Below are 22,288 nucleotides of genomic sequence, written 5' to 3'. Positions count from 1 at the left end.
TGAGAAATTGCTGTCTATTTAGTCCAGACTCTGGTTCTCTGGCACTGTGCCAAGTATTTTCTGTGACCCTTAGTCAGTCTCAGTCTTGGAATACCAGGAAGAACAGCTGTTTAAAACAATTAAGTCACTTCTGGCTATAGCAGTACCAATGACAATAGCATCAAAAACAGCCTAGAAAATGATAAACTGAGATAACCATTAATTTGTGAACTAGATTTATGGTTTTATAATAAAATTTAAAACAAAAGAGAAAATTTTATGCAATATACAAGTCCTTAATATATCAATTTTGCCCTCAGGGGTTAAAATTTAAAATGGGTTTGGGAAAAAATAGAGAAGTAGAAGAAGAGGAAGAGATTAGAAGGCTGAAGGACAAGGGGGATCACACTAACTTTGGGAAACTGATGCAAAAGACTGGACAGAAAGAGAGAAGGAAGAGCTAAAAAGAAGAACAGAACAGAACCACAACCACAAAGAGGCTAGAAACCATGTTCATACCCATATAAAAACAAGATCAAACAATGAATGAGAAAAAAACCCAGAAAACAAAAGAGCGAAAACAAAACTGCAACAACAACTAGAGAGAGGAAAGAGAGAGAGAGAGAGGGAGGGAGGGAGAGAGAGAGAGAGAGAGAGAGAGAGACAGAGGAGAAATCCGCTTCCAGGTTTGTCTCTGCTGTCACTGGTAGATGACATATGGAGACAGAGTTCTGCTCCATGTGGATTTATCCCAGCAAGCCAGCAGTAGCTTTTTGGCAGCTTTTAAAAAAAATCTCAGTGAGCCTGCACCTTCTCGCAGCCTGCAGCCCTCAGTGCAACTTCTGTGGGCCTGAGCCCAGCTGGGAACCACTAGATGGAGCCGGCAGCAGCTCTGAGTTCTGAACACAGTGGGCCCCTCTCTGAAATGTTTCCTGGCCAATCTGACTAAGCCTGCTGCACCTGCCGCCAGCTAGTGCAGTCCTTCACACCCATTGCTCCCCTCCACTGCTGCATCTCTCCAGGGAGGCCTGAGGGGTTGCAGGTCTGAATTGCTCCTCTTTCACAGTGAGTCCCATCTCAGGGAGAAGGCACTGCCAGTTGTCTGCTTCTTTTTCATTGAAGTTTCTCTCTTCACTCTATCCATGGGCTTCAGTTCATGCCTCAGATCTTTCCTGGGGGCAGAGGACCCACTTCTCTCCTACTTGTCTTCCCCACATTGCTATATTCCAGTGTCTGGATGGTGACTCTTAGAGAGACTCTTTCTCTGCTGCTCACCACTCTGCCATCTTGCGACCCTCTCCCTATTATTTCTGTAAACAGGGTTTTTTTTATACCATTTGTGCTGTCTTCCAATTTTTTACTAACTCCAATTAATCTTAGATTAGTTTTCTTTGCATCATCTAGCAGCTGTTGAATCTACTTTTCATGCTCATTTGTTTTTAAGGTACCTTTGAATAATTATTGGCCTTATCTTCTAGTTCTGGCACTCTGTCCTCACATTGATTCTGCTGCCTATACTTTCATTTGTAATCTGTTGAATTTCTGTGTAGTACCTTTCATGAACTCTAATTCTTTGCTAAACAGGCCATTCATGTTTTGTATCATTTTGTTCAGCTCAGCTAGCTTTTTGTCTTCTGTAAACTTGCTGATTATTTTGTTTATGAGATCCCTTATCTGTTTATTTCTATCTTTTTTTGAGCTTCCAAGCACCTTATTAACCTGGTTTTATCTCCTCTGTTACCCTTTCAAATAATTCATCTGAGTGGCTTTTGATTTCCTGTCCTCAGTGCCCCATGGATCATCTTTGAGGGAGTTGTGGGTTTGGGGAGGTATTTTGTTGCCTTGTCTTTTCATGTTGTCATTTTTTTGTTCCCTGGTTTTATTTTGTTTTTTTGTTTTTTTTTTTTGTTTTTCTCCGGTACCAGGAACCGAACTCACGACCTTGTGCTTGCCAGGCAGGCGCTTTTGCCGCTGAGCTAAATCCCCAGCCCCTCCCTGGTTTTATTTTGTTTTGTGCTCAGGTTTGTGGGTTGATCACAGTGGAAGGCTTTGTTGCTAGTATGGAGACATCTTTAGTTAGTGTCTACTTTTCACTGATGCACTCTGAGCATGGCTAACATAGGCTTTTGCTTCTCTCCCAAGATCCAACCACCCCTGCTTATCTGGGACAGAGGCTGCAGTGAGTTTGGCCCAGCACCAGTTCTCCAGGGATGGGCCACAGTATTGTCAGTGATACAAAGGCAATCCAGATATTGGCATCCAGAGAAAACCAATTAATAACAACAACTATGCCACTTTGGCAACAGCAACAAAATTACTAACAATTATAGTAAATCACTACTCACTAACAATAGTTGATACAGACGTACACTAAGAACTATTAATTTACTACCCTTAACCATAGAAAAGTGATCTATAGTTATAGTATAGACAGCATCGCAAACCAAATATTGACATACAGTAAATATCTACTACGTACCTCCACTAACAATGGAACATTTTTCAACAGCCCTTGCTCAAAATGGCATCTGATTAAATTCTCTTTGGCAACATGGCAGTACTGCACTGGGTTTCTTCTCCAACTCTGGCCTGCTGTGAATGAGTCACTTTTGAAGTAAAAACCCACACTGCTTTTGTAATAGAGATGTTAGCTATCTAAAGTTTTAGTGGTTATACCAGTGAAGAGAGGAGTGGGTAGGGAACTAGAGAATAAAACTAAAATTTGAAAAATTAATCAATGGAAGATGAGGAGGAGAAAAAACTGAGATCAAGGGACCTCTTAAGAGTAAAAGGAAATGGATAGTGTCAACTAAAAGTAACAGAAAAGAAAAAGAATAATAAAGAAGAAAACAGCAATCGGATTCCTCATACCAAAAAAACAAAACAAAACAAACGAACAAAAAAAAACCCCAAAAAAGAAAAATAAGAAGGAAAAGAAAATGTTAAAAGGGGAAAAAGGAGAGAGAAGGACCCCCCAAATTAAAAAAAAAAAAAAAAGAGAGAAAGAAAAGAAAATAACTTTAGGCCAAAAAACAAACAAACACTCCTCTGTGATTTTGAGAGTGGTTTCTTTCCATTCATTCAAAATGAGTAGTTTCTGTAGTCTTGGAATCCAGCAAGTCACCATTTTCTCCACTTAGCTTTGTGACCTGTGGGTTTGTGAGGTGCCCCCCGCCCTAAAGCCCCTTCTGTGCGTACCCTGCAGGCTGCAGCAAATGTCTAAACTGAGATGTGTCCTTGCTCATGTTGGTAGATGGGGAGAGCAATCAGACCACTGGTCTCTGTTGGGTGTAACCAACAGAGCAGGCATCAAACAGACTTCTGGGCTTAGTTCCAGCACTTTCAGATTCAGCTGCCGCTGACAGCTATGCTCACAGGGCCTGGTTTCTCACTACAGAGGGTGGGGCCTGTGTCCTTCCCAGCCTGAGCTTACCTTTCTCAAGGGTCTGTGTCTAGCCTGCACCCTCTCTGTGGCTATCTCCTGTGGCTGTCTTTCACCCAGTCACTGTGGGAAAGTAACACTGGAAACCTTGAAGTAGAGTTGTTTGGTGGCTCAGTCTTTTTTGGTTTTTCTGAGACAGGGTCTCACTATGAAATTCAGGCTGGCCTTCAATTCACTATATAGCCCAGTCCTCAAATCCATAGCAATCATCCCACCTCAGCCTCCAAAATGCTGGGATTACAGTTGTGCACCACCACACCTGGCTTTGTGGCTCAGTTTTAAACAGCCCTTGCTCAAAATGGCATCTGATTAAATTCTCTTTGGCAACATGGCAGGACTGCACTGGGTTTCTTCTCCAACTCTGGCCTGCTGTGAATGAGTCACTTTTGAAGTAAAAACCCACACTGCTTTTGTAGTTTACAATAGCTGTGGGCTTTTCTTGGGGTATGGCTGGCCGGGTCTGTAATTCCTCCCTGGACCTGCTGACCCTTTGGGCTTACCTTCTCTTCCCGGACGTTGGCCAAGGTCATGATCAGATTGGTCATTTAGTTGGCATCTCTGCTGTTCCATGCTAAGGGAAAACAAATGCAGAGCTGGTTTGTAGGTGGCAGGGGGAATTCACAAATGTGGATGGAGTTGGTTGGGGCCCAAACACAGGTCCCTTGGTTACTAATTGAATTTCATGTAGCGTATTCCAACTTCTTATTTCTTCTGAGTCACTTTTGGTAGTTTGTGTCTTTCTAGGAATTTGCCCATTTCATCTAGATTATCTAGTGAATTTGCATATTAATTGTTTATAGATTCCTTTATAATCCTCTTTCTTTTTGTATCTACCCTTTCATTCCCTATATTAGTAATTTGAATCCCCCTCCCTCCCGTTTCCTCCCCTTCCCTTCTCTTTCTTTTACTCTTTCTTTTTCTCTCAGTACTGGAAATTGAACCCAGACTTTGCACATGGCTAGGCAAGCACTCTACCATTGAGCTACTCTCCCAACACTTAAAAAAAATTTTTTTTAGAGACAGGCTATTGCTAAATTGCCCAAGCTGTCCTCAAACTTGTCACCCTCCTGCCTCAGCCACCTGAGTAGCTGGGGTTATAGGCATGTGCCACAGAACCCAGTTTTTCTCTTTTTTCCCTTGATCAGTCTAGGGAAAGGTTTATCTACAAAGAACCATTTTTTATTTTTTAAAATGTTTCTCTATTGTTATTTCATTTACTTTTGCTCTAATTTCATTATTTCCTTCCTTTCTACTTTCTTTGAATTTAGTATGCTCTTCTTTTTCTACCCCCTGAAGATGGCAGCTTAGGTCACTGACTGGGGTTCTTTCTTCTTCCAGGCCGTGGTTGGGGTTTCTGAGGTTCCCTGTTCCTGGTCCGTATCAGCCCTGCCTCTTCCTCATCGCAGGCCATGCATGCACTCAGGAAGTTCTATGATTGCTAAAGCAGCAGGCTGAGTTTTGCCTCTGAATAGGGGTTGGAAAATTTCTGTGAAGGACTACGTAGTAAATATCTGGAGGCTTGTGGGTCATACATCTTGTCACAGCTATCTGACTCTGCCATTATAGTGTGAAAGCAGTCAGAGGCAGAATGGAAAAAACAGACATAGCTACATCCCAATAACCCTTTATTTACCAAGACAGGCAGCAAGCGGGATTTGGCCAGGGGTGACAGTTTGCCAGCCCCTGCTGTCAAACACCAAAACTTAGCCAGGCTTGGTGATGTATACCCAGAGCTTAGGCAGGAGATTATGAGTTCAAGGCCAACCTGGACTACATATTGAGACCATGTCTAAAATGAAATAAAATAAAACTGGATATGGTGGTGAAGCCTGTAGTTCTAGCACTCCAGGAGGCTAAGCAAGAGGATCATAAGTTTGAGCCTTGCTTGGACAATTTAGTGGCTTAGTGAGACCCTGTCTCAAAGTAAAAAAAAAAAAAGACTGGGGGTGTGGCTCAGTGCTAAAGCCAGACTCTTCGGCTAGAAGAGAAGACAACGGCTCCCTGTCCATTCACCTGTGTGGGCCTGAGGGCTTTACTGTCTAGCTTCAGCCTGCACTGACACGTGTAAAAGCACTCACAATGGCATTCACATGCTCTATCCTGGACTCTGCACAAAAACAGTGGAACACTGGAAAGCCTTTGCAGATCTGATAGAGGCCTGGAGTTTTCATTCTGGGGATTACCACAGACGAAGACATACAATCCACCAACTTCAGGCAAATCAGGGATTTGGGGTCAGGAGAGGGTGCAGAGGTGCAGCCCTAGTTTTGGCTAGGCCTCCAAAGACAAAGGGGAAATACTTATGTTGTGAATGTGCAAATTTTTCAAAACAGATACTGTACCTTGGCATGGAGGTGTTCCATTCTGAAAACAGCCTGCTTTCTCTCTTGAAAATAGTAGGCTACAGCCCCGCCTCATGTGGCTGGAGTACATGTCTCTAGACAGTGGTGGGGGCTGGGGATTTAGCTCAGCAGCACAGTGCCTGCCTGGCTTAGTGAGACCCTGTCTCAAGCGCAGGGTCATGAGTTCAATTCCTGGTGCCGGAAAAAAACCAAAAAAAAAAAAGACAGTGATAAAGAAAAATGACTGCTTGTGATTATAAACTATAGAAGTAAATGAAGATACCTATAAAAGATGATAAACGTTGGAGATGTTCACACATTAAACACACTGACAGGAATACCTTCCAAAGAAGAGTGGTGTTCGGGTAGGGGGCCTAAGCTCAGAGAAGTCCCGAGTGGGCCGCTGTCAGACTGAGCTACACAACCCCGTGTAGCATTCGCACACACAGAATGGTTCTCTTAATGTTTTCTTTTCTTAATAAGAGTCTTAAAACTATAAAATGATACTCATTGCAGGCAGAGAACACCCTGAAGATGTAAGGTGACACTAGTTACCCTCACATCTGGAGGGGACCAGTGTGAACAGCTGGCTGGTGCCTTTCCTCTGCTTACAGACACACAGTTGGGGATTTTTGAAGTGCCTGATGCCTTTCATAAAACTGGAGACAAATCTCTCGATCTGTTCCATGGCATATAGGTGTCCCTTAACACAGAGTCACGGATACCCTCCAGCCAGCGCTCAGCCAGCACTTTCTCAGCCCAGCAGTTACTTTGCGGACCCCGCGGTGCGCTGCGGTTCAGGGCACGTCTCTGCTCCCCGTTCGCTCTCTCTTTCCTGCATGAGCAGCTTTACTCTGTTTTCATTCCTAGTAGTCTACACTTTTACATTTTCTCTTTTTTTTAAATCAGCCTGCCAGGGTTATCTGTCTTTTCTTAAAGGATCAGCCTTTGGGTTTTGTGTCCTTTCTCTTGTGATTTTTCTTCTATTTCATTAATTGTACATCTCCCTACATTAGATACTTCTCTTTACTCTCTTATTTATGCTGATCTTTTTATGCATCTTCAGTGAAGACTTTGTCTCTTTATATTACTTCCTTTTTTAGCTAATAAAGACATTTAGAACTATACTTTCCCCCCCTTCTTAATATAGGTTTGGTTGTGCCTCTTGAGTTTTAGAACTCTCCTAATTTAATGTAATTTAATTTATTTTTGCTTGTGGAACTGAATTTGCTGGTGACCCAATGCCTTTACCCTGTGCTTCATCTGCAGCCCTTTTAAAAAATTTTTAATTTGAAATTTTGTGACAGCGCCTCACTAAGTCTCTTGGTTTTCCAAGCTGAGTTCAAACTTGAATTTCTCCTGCTTCACCCTCTAAGAGTGCTAGGATTCCAGGTGTGTGCAACCACTCCTGACTCCTTCTCATTCCTTTGAGATTTTCGCTCTCACTACTCCAGGCTTTGCCAACACAGTTCAAGCTAATTTCCTCCCTCCTTCCCTCCCTCCCTTTCTTTCCTGGGGACCTAACCCGGTGCTTTGTGCATGCCAGGTAAGTGCACTGCCACTGAGCTCCACCCTCAGCTCCCAAATTTATTTCTACTTAATTTTGTCCCAGTTGATTTGGAAGTCCTTACTGTGTCTTTAGTTCTGCCAGTAGCAAGACCACCCTGAGAAGCTACAAACTTATATTTTTATTTTCCACATATCTATTTTACTTTTTCTCTTCACCAAAATGCATTACTTTCTAACTCCTCCCCTGAGCAAATATGAAATCTCTTCTACTTTCCCGCTCCATAAACATCCTTATGTCTTACTGCAAGGGCTTCAGTTGCGAGAAGGTGATTTAGTTTGGGACTGTTACTTCCCTGAAAGTAAACCTCTGACTTCAAGGATCCTTATTTGCAGCTCCTATTGCAGTGTCTCTGTGACCCTCCCACCACCCGTTTGGCATTAACTGCGTTTGTGATAGTCAGAGCTGGCTACTGTGTCTTCTTCAGTAGCTAATAATAAGAAAGTGATGCTGACAGTGCCCATGGCTGTTATCTCTATAACTCTAACTAGAAGCCAGTTACTGTTCTAGGACCTTCCCTAAATCTCCTCGTTTCACCTTCACCGTGGCAGGTGAGGCAGTGCAGCAGAGAGAGGTCCAAACATTCTTGGAGTCACACCAGGTGCGGTCTTCCTCCGGCTTCATAGACATGCTCCTACCCACTAGCTCTTTCAGGCAGCTTGAAGAGTGGTTACCCCATTGCTGGCATCTTGGGTCCAAACCTGGAAGGAGGCTGGAAGCAGAAGGTGATGTTACAGCTTGGTCCAGTCCATATAAGCAGCTTCTGTTCTACAGCTTGACACAGTGGTAGCAGCTCCTAGTGTGGATGGATGGTCCCAGCCAAGTCCTGACATCATCCTCTACATGCTTGGATGTGGGATATCTGGGGAGCAGGTGACGCTCATATAAATGAACAGTATTATTGCATTTGGTCATTTTTATTGTCTGTTTGTTTTGAGACAGAGTCTCACTAGGTAGTATAGGCTGGCTGGCCATCCTCCTGCCTCAGCCTCCTGAGTGCTGGGATTACAGGCATGTACCACCACACCCAGCCATTTGATCATTTTGAAAAACTCAGGTAAATATGACCATGAAGATTCCAGCTGGACTGACTAAATACTGAGGAAAGAGCATCAGTATCACAACACACTCTGGTGTGTAGTGAAGAGGAAGTGAGTTTGGAGGTGAAGGCAGGAAAACATCAATCAGCTTCTCTCTCTCTGCCTCTCTCTGTGTCTCTCTTCATCTCTGTCTGTCTCTGTGCCTCTCTCTGTCTCTGTCTCTGTGCCTCTCTCTGTCTCTGTCTCTTTCTCTCTCTGTCTCTGTGTGTGTGAGTCCCGCTCTGTCTCTCTCTCTTTCCTGCATTTCCCCCACATTTCCAATATACCTATCATTATAGGACACCGGGATGGCTAAAATAACTAAGTTAAGTATATAAATTTGAAGAACAGTGGCAAAAATGATGTGCTTTCCCAGAAATATGATCTACCTGGAAAATAAGCCCTAGCTGGTCTTCACGGTGTGACAGCCAGTTTTCTGCAGGCCCCACCTCACTATTCGCCCGCTCTGTGGCGACTGTGTAGTGGCAGGTAAGGCAAGGTGATGGAGGCTGGCATTTTTGAGTGCTATTTTCAAGGCTTTTTCGGTTAGGTCTTATTTTGGGGGAAACACAGTGTTTCATGCTTAGTTATAAAGGGAGTGGATCTCAGTGAAGAATGGAACCTTGTTCACATGCTCTTCTTGATACAGAAATGGTGTCACCCTTCTGACCTTCACACAGGAGGACTGAGCCAGGATGCCTGGATCCCAAAGCACTGTTCATACCGCCTGCATGGTCCACCACATTCATTGAATGCTTGCACTGTCTTCAGCAAATGCGGAGTTAGAGAGGCACCATCAGCATAGAGATTTTGTTCTCAAAAGAGTCTTGAACGTATTCTTGGTGGTAGTTAGAAAGGTAAACTTACATATATGAGGTAGTAATAGAATATGGACCCACATAATTAATTATATGGCACTAGCAGGGAGCATAATATTTATTCAGGAAGTGGGGATGAAGAAAGGCTTTATGGAAAAAAAAAAAGAAATTTGAATGAGGTTCTAATCAAATGTGTTCCTTGGGAAAGGGGCACGAGCAAAGTGACCATGATGGTGATAGTGACCTGTGGGTCCTGGGGCCAGCAAAGGACAAACCCAGGAGGCAAGGAAGCTGGGGTGGGGCGATGCCATGTGAGGCTGGTGTTATTTTTAACTATTTATTTGAAATTGACCTTTCAAGTATTTCCAAAAGCTAAAATAAAACCATAACCCTTGGGCAAATATAAAAAAGATACATGTTTAACTCATGAATTAGTGGAGGAGCCAGCAAGATGTTAGAGTAGTGAGAAGCTACGTATAGACACTGGATGGATGGAGATCAAATCTGCCAGGTCAGACTTTGCGGACTCTGTTGCACTGGGTGGAAGTTACTTGCATCTCTGCTGGAAAAAAATCTCTAATTAGCACGTAGCTTGCTAAGTCTGGGATGTTCCACACATTCATCAGTACCCAGCCGTGACTAGAACTAAATGCACTCCCCTAGACAGTCCGGAGTAACCGTTCTCACAATGACATTGTAAAGATGGCCTGCTCTCTTTTCTCCTCCTTTTAAGGATAATTTTTTAAAAAATAATGCTGACCTACAAAGAAATGGAGACACAACTGGCTTGCTACAGGGCCCTTCTGTGGCTCTGAAGATGGGACTCCTGCCTGTTCTTTGTTCTAGGTTTAGTTTTTGAATAGCACAGAGAAACCCTTTGGCCCAGCATCCCTTCCTCTTCCATCAGCTTCCATATTAGCATGTGAACAGAGCTCACTCTCCCCTTGGTCAGGATGCGGACAGGCAGAAGTGGAGCCTGAGGCAGATTCTGGGTGGGAAGGGCTGGTCCAAACCTGTCTCAGGGCCCAGTGCTGCTGCACCTGCTTCTGCGGGGGCAGGGGGCTCAGGGAAGGGCACTTGGGCCCCTGATGCCTCTCTGTCTTGCTGGCTCTTCCAACCTAGAATTGCTGGGCAGTGTGTTGCAGGTGCCATGTACATCACTGGCTTTGCCGAATCCATCTCTGATTTGCTGGGCCTCAGGAACATCTGGGCTGTTCGAGGAATCTCAGTTGCGGTGCTTCTGGCCTTGCTGGGCATTAACCTAGCAGGCGTCAAATGGATAATTCGCCTCCAGCTGCTGCTGCTGTTCCTCCTGGCTGTGTCCACGCTGGACTTCGTGGTGGGCTCTTTCACCCACCTGGATCCAGGTAAGGCCTCTGGAGCGTGTGTACAGCTTGTGGTCCGTAGGTCTATGCGGCATTGTAGGTGTTTATGGGTGCAAATCTGCAGCCTGAGCTCCTGCAGCAGGGTGCACCTGCCTTCGGGGCTGACCAGGTGTTTGCTCTGCTTCCTGGGCCCACAAGCTTCTTCTCACACATACACTTTCACGCGCACATTTCCCATGCTGGTATTTCTTTTTCATCAACCATAACACAGAAAATTTAGCAGGAAGAAAAAGCAGAAGTAGATGGATAAAAATCAAATTTGTAACAGCGATTGGGAGACCGAGCAAGAAATAAACATGGGGGTAAAGAAGAAAAATAAACTTTATCTGTCATCTTTTTTGGGTTCTGTGGGAAGGATTTGATATAAATATAAAAAACATTAACAACTGTCCTTTCTGAGAGATGGGGTCAGATATGTGTTTGATTATTTGTGGTTTTCTGTCCTAGATTATCTTTCAAAATAAAAATGTAAATCCATTAACTAAGCGTAAAGAAAACAACCCGGTGTCACTGTGCCCCGTAAGAGTGGTATTCATATCTCTGTAATTAATCCATCAATGTTTAATCTCACCCTTGGTTTTCCTCATTCTTGAGGATTCTGAGCATCTCTAGTCCTAGGTCCTCAGCTCTGCGAGAGAAGCCGTCACCGGAGTGCCCATACATTTGTACCCTTCTGCTCGTCACTGCCGTGGTATCAAGGCCAATTATGTCTCTAGCATACAGAGATTTTTCTAGGACGCTATAGATGAAGGTAGCTTCCTGATAGCTCCCACTTGAGGGGCTGTGTCTTTATGTGACAACAGTGACCAGGCATCTACATTGGAACATGAATGGGGAGAGGAAGATGAGGCACCAATGACATTTAAAGAAAACAATACTCGCACAGACAGTGCCTGGGATGGCGGTGGTAGCGGTAGTGACAGTGACTGCATTTGACTGAGCACTTGCTGTGCGCCAGGCATCGTGCTTAGCATTTCACCCGGCTAAGCTGAGTTGACCCTATCACAATCTCTGAGATAAGAGCAGTGATACCTGTTTTACAGATGAGGAAACTGAGGCTCAACAATGCTACAGTTGTGGTAATGCATGGTAGGGCTGGGTTTGAAACCAGATCTATTTGACTCTGGAGCTGAGCAGCGCTCTTTCCTGAGGTGGGAAGTAGGCCTATTTTCACACAGCCTTCTTCTGTCTTTCTGTGCTGGGAATGGTGCCTTTCCCCTCTGAGGCTGCCTGATGCATGCTCTGAACAGTCTTGCATAACGGTGTCAGTGTATGAAAGTCAGGGTTGAGTTAGCACCTGCAGGTCTGGTCTTGTTTCCTCACGACAGTTCTTCTTTTGGAAAACTGCCACTCCTTTGAATTCCCCAAATGTCCTCTGCCCCATCATCCTGGGCCTCCCCCAGGACGCCCTGCCTGTCCCATGCACTGTTACCTGAGTCAGCGCCTGGACAGAGGACATCTCTGTGTCCACTCCAGTGCTGAGGGTCATGGCACCGTCCTCAGTGACCACCGAAGCCGGGCCTTGCTGTCCACTGGAGGCAGAATCTGCACTGTGGGGAAAGAGCGACCTTTCCTCTGGCCTCAGCACACTGCGGAGGTGACGCTGCACCAAGGGAGCTTCCTGGCCCTTGGCTCCCAGCGAGTAGGAGAAAGCACCACCTACTTGCACCTCCAATGACGCCGACTGCAGGGCGATTCTCCCTGCTACCTTGAAATCTTCCTAGACTGGTGTATTTTCCTCCTTGCTTTGAAGTTTTCTTGGCTGCTGTTCAAGTTTCTCCAAATATTTCTCCTTCCTCCTGCAGCAGGGTGTACGTGAACCGAAATTTATTTTCAGCTCTTTCCATGGCAACTGCCCCTCTAGAATCTGTTTTTGGTATCACTGAGTTTCACATGGGCTATTTTTTTTGAGATTAAAAATCCAAATTGAAACCAGACTGTAAACCTTCAGAATGGATTTAGCAGAATGATTTCAACTATTTAAAAAAAAACTGACATAGGCATTTGAAAAAAAGACTGGAAGGAACTATATACCTAAGTGTTAGCAATGCTTGTCTATCTGTCAGGATGATATGTCTGTATTATTTTATTTCTACTTTTCTTCAATTGAGTAGTTTTACCTTTCACACCATTGATAGGTATTTGGGGAGCAGCTTTCAGTATCCAGAGACTAGAGCAGAGCTTCCCATAGCCTCTCCTCCCCCGCTCCCCACTTCCCCTGTCAAGTAACATCTTGCACTAGCGGTGCATTGTCACAATTAGTGGCCCGACAATGACCATGTTACTCACAAAGCCCGTAGGTGGGGTCACTCTTGGTGTTGTCCACTCTGTGGGTTTTGACCACATGCAATGCGAAGTATTCACCATCACAGTATCAGACACAGCCCTTCCCCCGCCCTAAACATCTCCTAGGCTCCACCTCTTCCTCCCCTTCCCCCGCAAGCTTGCATAGCCTCTCATCTTTTCCCTGTCTCCCTAAGTTAGCCTTCACCAGGATGCCACAGAGTTGGTTCATGCCATGTGTAACCTTCTCAGATTGGCCTCTTTTGTTTAGCAGTGTGCACTTAGGGGTCCTCCATACCTTCCCATGGCTTCACAGCTCATTTCTTTTTTAATCACCAAATAATCTATTGGCTGGATATACCACAATTTTTTCCCCCATATGATTATTGAGGGACATCTGGGTTACTTTGGAGCAATTCTGAATAGACCTGTGTTAAAAATCTTTTTTTCAGTTTTTGTGAGGATATGTTTTCAGTTCATTTGGATAAATACTGAAGAACACGATTGCTAGGTCGTATGTTAAAAGTAAGGTACCTTTAAAGAAACTGCTACCGGGTATGGTGGTGCACACCTGTAATCTCAGCTATTCAGTAGGCTGATGCAGGAGGATTACAAGTTCAAGCTCAGCCTGGGCAACCTGGTAGGACTCTCTTTCAAAATAAAAAAAATAAAAATAAAAAGAGCTTGGGATGTAGCCCAGAAGTCCCTGGATTCAATTCCAAGTACTGAAAAAAAAGAAAAAAGTATAAAAAAATGATAAAAAGAAACTGCCAAGCTGTCTTCCAAAGTGGCCAGACCATTTTGCCCTTTGCCAGTGGTGAATGAGACCTTCTGTGGCTCTGCTCCCTTGTCAGCATTTGTTCTCAGGGTTCTGGTTCTGGGGTACTCCACTAGGTGTGCAGTGGTGCTGCTGTTGTTTTAATTTACAGTTCCTTAGTACCGCATGACATTGAGCACGTTTTCTTGTTCTTATTTGCCATCTGGATATCATCTTGAGTGAAGTATCTGTTGCCCTTTTTAAAGTTAGCTTGTTTGTTTTCTCACTGTTGTATTTTAAGGGCTGTTTGTGTATTTTGGATGCATATTCTCTGTCAGATATTTGTTTTGTAAAAAATATCTTCTGGTTCGTGATTTATCTTTTCATTCCCTTAACAGTGTCTTTTGTAGAATAGAATTTAAAATTATACTGGAGTCTAACGTCTTAATTTTTCTTTCATGGTTCATGCTTTGAGTGTCACCTAGATTTTCTTCTATGATATCTTCTAGAAGTATTATGTTTTACTTGGGGCTATGATCCATTTTGAGTATTCTGGTGAAAGGTACGTGTTGAATGCATGTATGAGGGGCTGTCCAGTTGTTCCAGCACCATTTGTTGAAAAGGCCGGCCTATCTCCCTGAGTTGCCTGAGCTCCTTTTTCAAAGACCAGCAGACTGTGTTTTGTATGGTCTGTTTCTGGGCTCTCCATTCTGTTCCACAGATCCATGTGCCTATTCTTTCTCCATACCATTCTGCCTCGATTATTGTTGCCTCATAGTTAAGTCTTGAAGTTGAGTGGTGTCAGTCCGCCAACTTGGTCCTTCCTTACTAATGTAACTTTTAAAATCAGGAAACAATTTAAGCATACTTAAGGTAAATTTTATTTGTTCCTCTTTCTTTATTATTATTTTTTTGAGGTGCTGGAGATAGAACTCAGAGCCTGTCACAAAGTAGGCAAGTGCTCTACCGCTGAGCTACAACTACCCAGCCCCTCTTTCCTTTTCTTTAAATATAAAAAAAACTAAAAAAGTCCAAAAATTCCTCAAATATATAATGTTAAAATATAAAAAGTAAATGAAAAAATGTTTCCTTTTTTCATTCCATTTCTCTTCGGAGGGAGATTGGTATACGTATCACTATCTATCACTGTCGAACAGATTTCTCAGTGATTAGTGGCATAAAGCATCAGAAAATGTCCCTCTCTCTGCTTCCCCTGTGGCCAGGCACTTGGCTGTGCCTTGGGCAGGTGGTGGCTCGAGCTTGCTCTTGTGGTCGGGTTGGCTGGGCTGCAGGTTGGGGCCTCACTGCTGTGAGTGTGTCAGCACTGGTAGGACATTGTGGTGTACAACCTGTGGTCCTTCCAAGGGGTGCTTGAATGTCCTTAGGGCAAGAACTGCTCCATTTCCCCAGACAATCAGTCGGAGAGACACAGAAAAGGTGAGAGCTCTCCTGTTCATGATCCAGTGTCAGAAGCCACAGAGAAACATTGCAGCCACAGTCTGTGGGGAGAGTCCCTGGGGCTGAGCTGCAGCTGGAGGGAGGGAATTAGTTTCTGTCTGTTTTCTTTCTTTCTTTCTTTCTTTCTTTCTTTCTTTCTTTCTTTCTTTCTTTCTTTCTTTCTTTCTTCTTTCTTTCTTTCTTTCTTCCTCTCCCCCTTCCCCTCCCCTATCCCCTCCCCTTCTCTTCCTTCCGTTTCCTTTTTCTTGCTTGCTTGCTTTCTTGCTTTGTGGTACTGAGGATTAGATTGGGCCTTGTATGAGTTATGCAGGTTCTCTACTACTGAGCTATACCACCAGCCTAATTTCTGTCCTTTGAAGAATTTGTAGGCACTTTTTTGTTTTTCTGCAGTGCTGGGAATTGAGCCTTCTCACTGAGCTGTATCTCCCAGCCCCATTTTATTTCATTTTTATTTTGAAACAAAGTCTCGCTAAGTCTTTAAATTGCCTAGGCTAAAGGGCCGGGAATATAGCTTAGCAGCACGGAGTGTGACTGGCAAGCACAAGTTCCTGAGTTTGATTCCTGGTACTAAACTGCCCAGGCTGGGCTCCAGTTTATGATCCTCCTGACTCAGCTTCCAAGATGGCTGGAAGATGAAAGCTGGAAGCTGGAAGATGGCTACCCAGCTTGTAGGCACATTTTAAAGTCACAACAGTCCATTTTAAAATCAGGAATTGAGGGGGTGGGATTGCTAGGGATTGAACCCGGGTCCTTGCACAAACCAAAAACACACACTCTACCACTGGTCTACAGCCCCAGCCCAGAAAAAAAAATTTAAATGTACCTATATCAAAATTTTTTTGCTTTATTTCAATTTTAAAGACTACATTTTTTATATCATAAAAATTCAAAAAATCCTGAAACTTATAAAATGAAGAGTGGAAGGTTTTTTCCCCCTCACCCCGTTTTCCCGCCTCATACCCCAGAGGGAGATGAGTACATAGTTCTTCGTAAAAATGTAAAGAAATTCTACATTGTTTTGTCCCATCATGCATAGCGTGTTGCAGGCATCCTTCAGTACCAGCACATTTAGGCTTCTTTTCTAGCATTTCTTTTTTGGTTTTGTTTTGAAGTGGGATCTCACTGTGTGTCCCAGGCTGGTCTCAAGGTCCTGGGCTCAAGTGAGCCTCCTTCCTTAGCCTCTCGAGTAGCTTGGACTGTAGGCACACGCGACTGTGCCTGGCTTATGATTCCTTCATTTTGTTTCAATGCCTACATAGCATTGCATGCTCCAGAGTTAGAACACTTTGTATTTAATGATTAATTTAATGGTGGAATTTGAGATTTTTCCAGTTTGTGGCTATTACAAATATTGCTGATATGAACATTGTGTATAAAAATTGGAGCTTATTTCTGCAAGATCAAATAATATAAATAGAATTCATAGGGCAAAGGTCAAGCACATTTTAAATTTACTAGGCTCTGCCAAATTGCTTTGCAATAGAGTTGTTCTATTCTCAACTCCTACCAACAGTAGATAGCTTTATTTTTTTTATTTGAAAGAGTAAAAGAAGGATAACATAATAATAAGGGAGGCTTACCAACTTACAGACAAAGTGGTAGGAAATTATCAATGGTTGTTGTTTTACATATTGTTATCTACAAGATAGTTTCTCAGGAAAATAAATAGACAAATAATAGTTACAGACAAAAGTGTTATGTTATTGGGGCTGGGGATTTAGCTCAGCGGCAAAAGCGCCTGCCTGGCAAGCGCAAGGTCGTGAGTTCAGTTCCTGGTACCGGAGAAAAACCAAAAAAAAAAAAAAACCAAAGTGTTATGTTATTATCAATGGTTATACTATACTTTGGTATCTTCAAAGTGGTTTCTAAAGAAAATAAATAGAGCTATACATGAGTGACCAATTGAATATTCATTGACTATTCTTAATGGTTGTTGTAGGAAACACATAGTAATAGACATACATCCATTTACAAAATAGCATAGGAACAATACAAACATTACAGAGTTATGGACAGATTAGTAGGAAAATATTAATGGCTGCTGTAATACATGGTGGTATCATCAAACTGTATTCTCAGGAAGACAGAGATATGCAAGAAAGATCTAGCAAGTAGTTACAGCCTAAGAGTTATGAAAAATAATATATTACCTCCTCACCAGTGACTCCTTTCACCAAGGTGTGACAGCTGGAAGGAAGGCCAGGATTGAAAAGAAGGACCGAGATTTGCACCTGTGTCTAGCAACAGACTGTTTTCTTTTTCCTCTATAGTCATGATTACCTGGGGCTCCTCCATGGAGATGACAGTCTGGCCAGAGGGAGAAGGCAGAGTATGCCCTGGACCCCCTCATTCCTGTTAGACTAACTGGTAGGATGGGTCTGAGCTCTGGGGCCTCTGCTTCAGAGGGCAGACTGATCTCCAGTGGTCACCTTTGTATTCAGGGCATGGCCCAGGGGGCTTCTTAGGGCAGTCCCTCTTGAGGTGGCCTGGCTTTTAACAGTGGTAGCAGATGAATGTAGTCGTTGAGTTCTTCTTGGGGCTCCAAGAATCAGACTTAGGGTCTGTTTCTCTTAGGGCTGTATGTAGCAAAAGCAGCTGGTTTTTCTTAGACTGTTTATTTTCTCTCCTTGGCCTCCTCCTCAGCATGGCTAAAGAATACTGAGGAGGCAAGTCTTACTAACATCTCAAGTGAGCCATTTGGGGTGAAAGCCATTTTTTGTAGCTTTTTCTCTCCAGCCTCCCATTGCACTGGGACTCCACAACCACTTAGTGTCCTGTCCTCAACTGTCAGCACAGGCAGCAGGAATCTTGGTGTAGACCTCTCTGGAGCTCCATGCACTCCTCCACTGCAGCCTGTACTGTCAGGGGAAGAATGGCTTCCAGGGGGTCTCCCCAGGTATTGTGCAAGGTCCTCCTGGTTTCCACCTTCCTAACGGCTCTCGTGACCCTGGTCAGCTAGACCTCTGAGTCTTTGGGCGTAGTCTGTATTCTCGTGTTCTCCAAGTCCTCGTTCAGCAGCTGCTCCTCTGCTGACTCTGGACCTTTCTGGTTCTCAACGGCAGGGGCAAGAGCGACCCCTTGTGTGGCATGTATTCCCAGGGGTTTCTCCACATTGGATGCTTCACACATGTCCCTGGGTGGGCCTCCATGGCTGGTGTATGGTGGGCCAATTGTGTCATTGCTTCTCTGTGCCATGATAGTTCTCAACCATGTGGTGGGGGCCGGCCTGAGGGCCACCGCACACCTCCTTGCAGCTTCCTGGGTGCTGACTGCCCACCTCCTGGGCGCCTGCATGGCCAGGATCTGGCCCAAAGGCTGGCACTCCCTGCCGCGTGGCTTCCTGGGCACAGATGACCCGCCTCGCAGGTGCCTGCACAGCTATGGTCGGGCCCAAAAAAGCGGTAGCATTATTGATTCCCCATTCCTTGGTGAAAATTGGACAGGCTTTTTCTTTTCACTCTGTCATGTGATAGATAAAGTGTAATCCTTTTCTTTTGCTTTTCTTACATCATTAATGAAAATAATTTTGTTGTATTTTTATTACCACTTACAATTTCTTTTCCTCTCATTTACCCATCATCTTTCCCTGTTTTTTCCCATTAGGTTATCTTATTTTAATGATTTATAGAAGCTCTTCTACCTTAGCAATTAATCCAACACAAGGCAAATATTTGTTTGGCTTTTATTAGTGATAGGCATTTGATAGATAACTTGGAAAAATTTTCCCTAATCTGTCATTTGCTCTTTTAAAATTCATTTTATGAGTAATGAAAGTAATACATGTACATAAAAATATTCATTTTTGAGCCAAATTGTGTAGTCTGATTACTTGTTTTCTTGTGTATTTTTCAGCTTTTCTTGAAATTAGATTCACCCCATGTGTTATTTCTTAGGGCAGCCCTCACAAACTACCACACTCTAGGGGCTTAAAGAACCAGAAATTTATTCTCTCACAGTTCTGAGGGCCAGAGTATGAAGTCAGATGTGTCAGTAGGACCCTTCCTGACCTTTTCAGGTGTAGTAGCCCCCCAAATCCCATAGCTTGTGACAGTACTACTGCCATCTCTGCTGCTACCTCTTCATGGTCTCTCCCATGTGTGGTGTCTTCTGGGACATCTTGTCACTGGAAATATGTCCCACATGGATAGCCTTGGCTGATCTCATTTCTGTATCCTTAAGTATAGCCACAAGATCCTTGTCCCAGCGATGGTCACATTCACTGTTCTCCGAGTCAGGAGGGGGACATGTCTTGTAAAGGCCACCATTGTGTATTCTGCATTCCACTGTTCTTTATTGTTTTATTTCTAGAGTTTTGATACCATTTTAAAGTGTTCCATAGAGCTTTCAAATACAGCTTGGTGCTCTCCCCAGGCTCCCCTTCATTCTGTTCTCCTGTTGCAGATCCTCCCTGAGCATGTCTTCTCTGGGAGGCAACCACCTCCAGGCCTGGGTCCCATCTTCCCTTCACTGCCTCAGGGATCCATCCCTGCTGTCTGGATCACAAATCAACCTCTTCTGCCCATGATGAAAAATGTCACCTTTCTACTTTCCCCTGTGATTGGCAGGAGATAGAAGATTCCAGGTTGCAGATCATTTCCCCAGAGTTCTGAAGTCATGGCTGCTTATCTTCTAGAGCTCTGTGGCATCAGGAGTCAGTTGCTGCTCTGATTTTTGTTCTTAGTATGTAACCAATTTCTTCTCCAAGTGTTTAAGATCTTCTCCTTTAGCCTCAATGTTCTAAAATGTCATACTGATAAATTTTATGCTTTGGCCTGGGCATTTTCAATCTAGGATTGGCAATTATTTCTTCGATCATTTCTTCCTCTTTGTTTTCTTTTCTTTTTTTTGGTCTTTTTGAGACAGGGTTTTGCTATACAGTTCAGGTTTGCCTTGAACTCACTTTGTAGCCCAGGCTGGCCTCGAACTTGCAATGATCCTCCTGCCTCAGCCTCCTGAGTGCTGGGGTTACAGATGTGCACCACCATGCCCAGCTCCCTCTTTGTTTTCTCTTTTCTTTTTTCTTGAATTCTGACTACAATAGTCCCCTTTAACTCCAGTCTTGCTTTGTGCACTTCTGGTTATTCACTGAAAATATTAGATGAAAAATTCCAGAAATAAATGATCCCTAGGTCTTTATAGACCATGTTTCACAAACACTTTCTAAAATTCAGAATTGTTCTATTTTATTATTAGTTATTGTTGTTAATCTCTCATTGTGCCTAATCTGTAAATGAAACCTCATCATAAGCTCAGTGTTCAGTGGGATCTGCAATTTTAGGTCCATTGGGTCATTGAACCATCCCCTGTGGATGGGCAACCATGGTTAGATGTTGGAAGTCATGGTTTGAAGTTTCTATTATTTTCAAATCCCTTTTATTCATCTACTTTTATCCCCTTCCTACTTTGTGAGAAATTTCCTCACCTTTATTTTCATCTTTCTTTTTTTTGGTCTGAGTTATCCTTAATTTCCAGAAGATCTATGTTATCTGATTGTTATTTTTGTTTATTTAGTCAGTTAAGTTACTGGAGAGGGAACCTAGGACCTCACACATGCTATGCAAGAATTTTGCCTCTGAGCTCCCCTCTATCCCTTTGTATTTTTGATTTTGAAACAGAGTCTCAGGAAGTTGCCCAGACTGGCCTGGAATTCACAATCTTCTCACCTCAGCCTCTTAAATTACTGGGATTAGAAGCATGCACCACCATACACAGTTCTCATTGTTAATTAATTAAATTTTTTTTGAGACAAGATCTCACTATGCAATTCAGGCTGGTTTTGAACTCACTAGGTAGCCCAGGCCTGCCTCAGACTTGTGGCAATCCTCCTGCTTCTGCCTCCTGAGTGCTGGGATTACAGGCATGCACCACCATGCCAGGCTCCTACCTCTCATGTCATCTCCAAACCTCCCATCACTCTGGTCTTCCACAGTGTCCCTACTTCCTCATCTCCCAGCCCCTCACCCTGCGAGCTGGCAGCATGGACCCTCCTCCCTTTCTCTACCTCCTGTCCTGCCTTGCACAGGACTCCATGAGGACACATACTTCCTTACTGTAGAAAGCCAAATAGCATGACATTTCAGCAAGACACCCTCAAGTATTTGTTTGGCTTAAAGCTTCTAGAATGCTATTTTTGGCTCATTTTTTCATTTACATAAGATGAGTGTCATGCCAAAATGATCTTATTGCCATAAAAGTCAGGCAGATATAGAGAAAATACATTTTAGAACCTAAAGGAACATGTGACACTTTTTGATTCTGTGTTCCACATTGAAAGGGCTTGCTTTGTGGTTAGCTGGGAAGGCAGCCGCCCAGCCTTGCTCTGGGGTGGTCTGGGTTGCACCCTGCTCGGGTGAGACAATGCTGAGTGGAGCCCCACTGCCCGGCCACGTCCAGGTGCCACATGCAGCAGGTGGGAGCCACTTCTGCCGGTGAGGAGGGGCTGTCCTCAGTCCCGCCTGGGGGTCAAGCCCTGGTGGGGCATCACCCCTGCTGCCCTCTGCCTTCCGTGGAAATTGCACCAACTGTCCCGGGATCTCTTGATCTCTGGATGAAGAGCATTTGCCGGTTTGAGTTTTAACCCCTTGTGCCTTGACCACCAAAACCTCTATTCCCCATCTTTTTTGTGATGCAGCGCTGTCTTGGCTTTTTGTCTTCCTGTCCCCTCCCCTGGGCAGGGGAAGCACAGAGCTCAGCCTGAGCTGTCTTCCCGAAGGCAGCAGCCTCTACTGCCACTGCAGCTCCATGCTGCGCTGGTCTAGCTTTCTCCAGTGTGGCTTCAGCTCCTGTGGCTCCAGCTCCTGCGGTTCTCCAGGCATCAGCATCTGCAACTGAGACGAGCAGACTCACGTCCTCCCTCCCGCTTACCTCCCTCCCCTGAAAAACCCAATGAGCAAATAATCAACTTAGTCTTTGAGTGTCTGTCACCATTTCCCTGAGTCTAGCAGGCTGGAAAGAGGCCTTTAGTTTCTTCCTCTCGTCTGGGCCCTCCTGTCCTTCGCAGTTCCTCAGCTCCTGCTTTAGATGAACAGATGTCTTCCTTTGTGGGCCACTTAGATGACTTCCGAATCTCAATGTGCCCTTCAAAGATCTTCCCTGGCGTGTCCCCACCCATTTCCTGTGGGTGCCCCTCACTGCCTAGACCTTGGAGCTGGTCAGGTTTCCTAAAACAGTGCTTTGCC

The 22,288-nt window shown here is 44.1% G+C and overlaps 1 protein-coding gene across 1 annotated transcript in view; it reads left to right on the top strand.

Annotated features, from left to right (window-relative positions):
• Slc12a8 (solute carrier family 12, member 8) overlaps positions 1-22,288 on the top strand; it is a 147,066-nt gene that overhangs the window by 33,143 nt on the left and 91,635 nt on the right. The window contains exon 5 of the mRNA XM_005386546.2: positions 10,363-10,594. Coding sequence (XP_005386603.1) covers positions 10,363-10,594 — 232 coding nt within the window. The remainder of the gene's footprint in view (positions 1-10,362; positions 10,595-22,288) is intronic.

The sequence above is a fragment of the Chinchilla lanigera genome, unplaced genomic scaffold (assembly GCF_000276665.1).
Source record: "Chinchilla lanigera isolate Chin_1 unplaced genomic scaffold, ChiLan1.0 scaffold00026, whole genome shotgun sequence".
Taxonomy (NCBI): Eukaryota; Metazoa; Chordata; class Mammalia; order Rodentia; family Chinchillidae; genus Chinchilla; species Chinchilla lanigera.
This window is presented reverse-complemented; position numbering and strand designations above follow the sequence as displayed.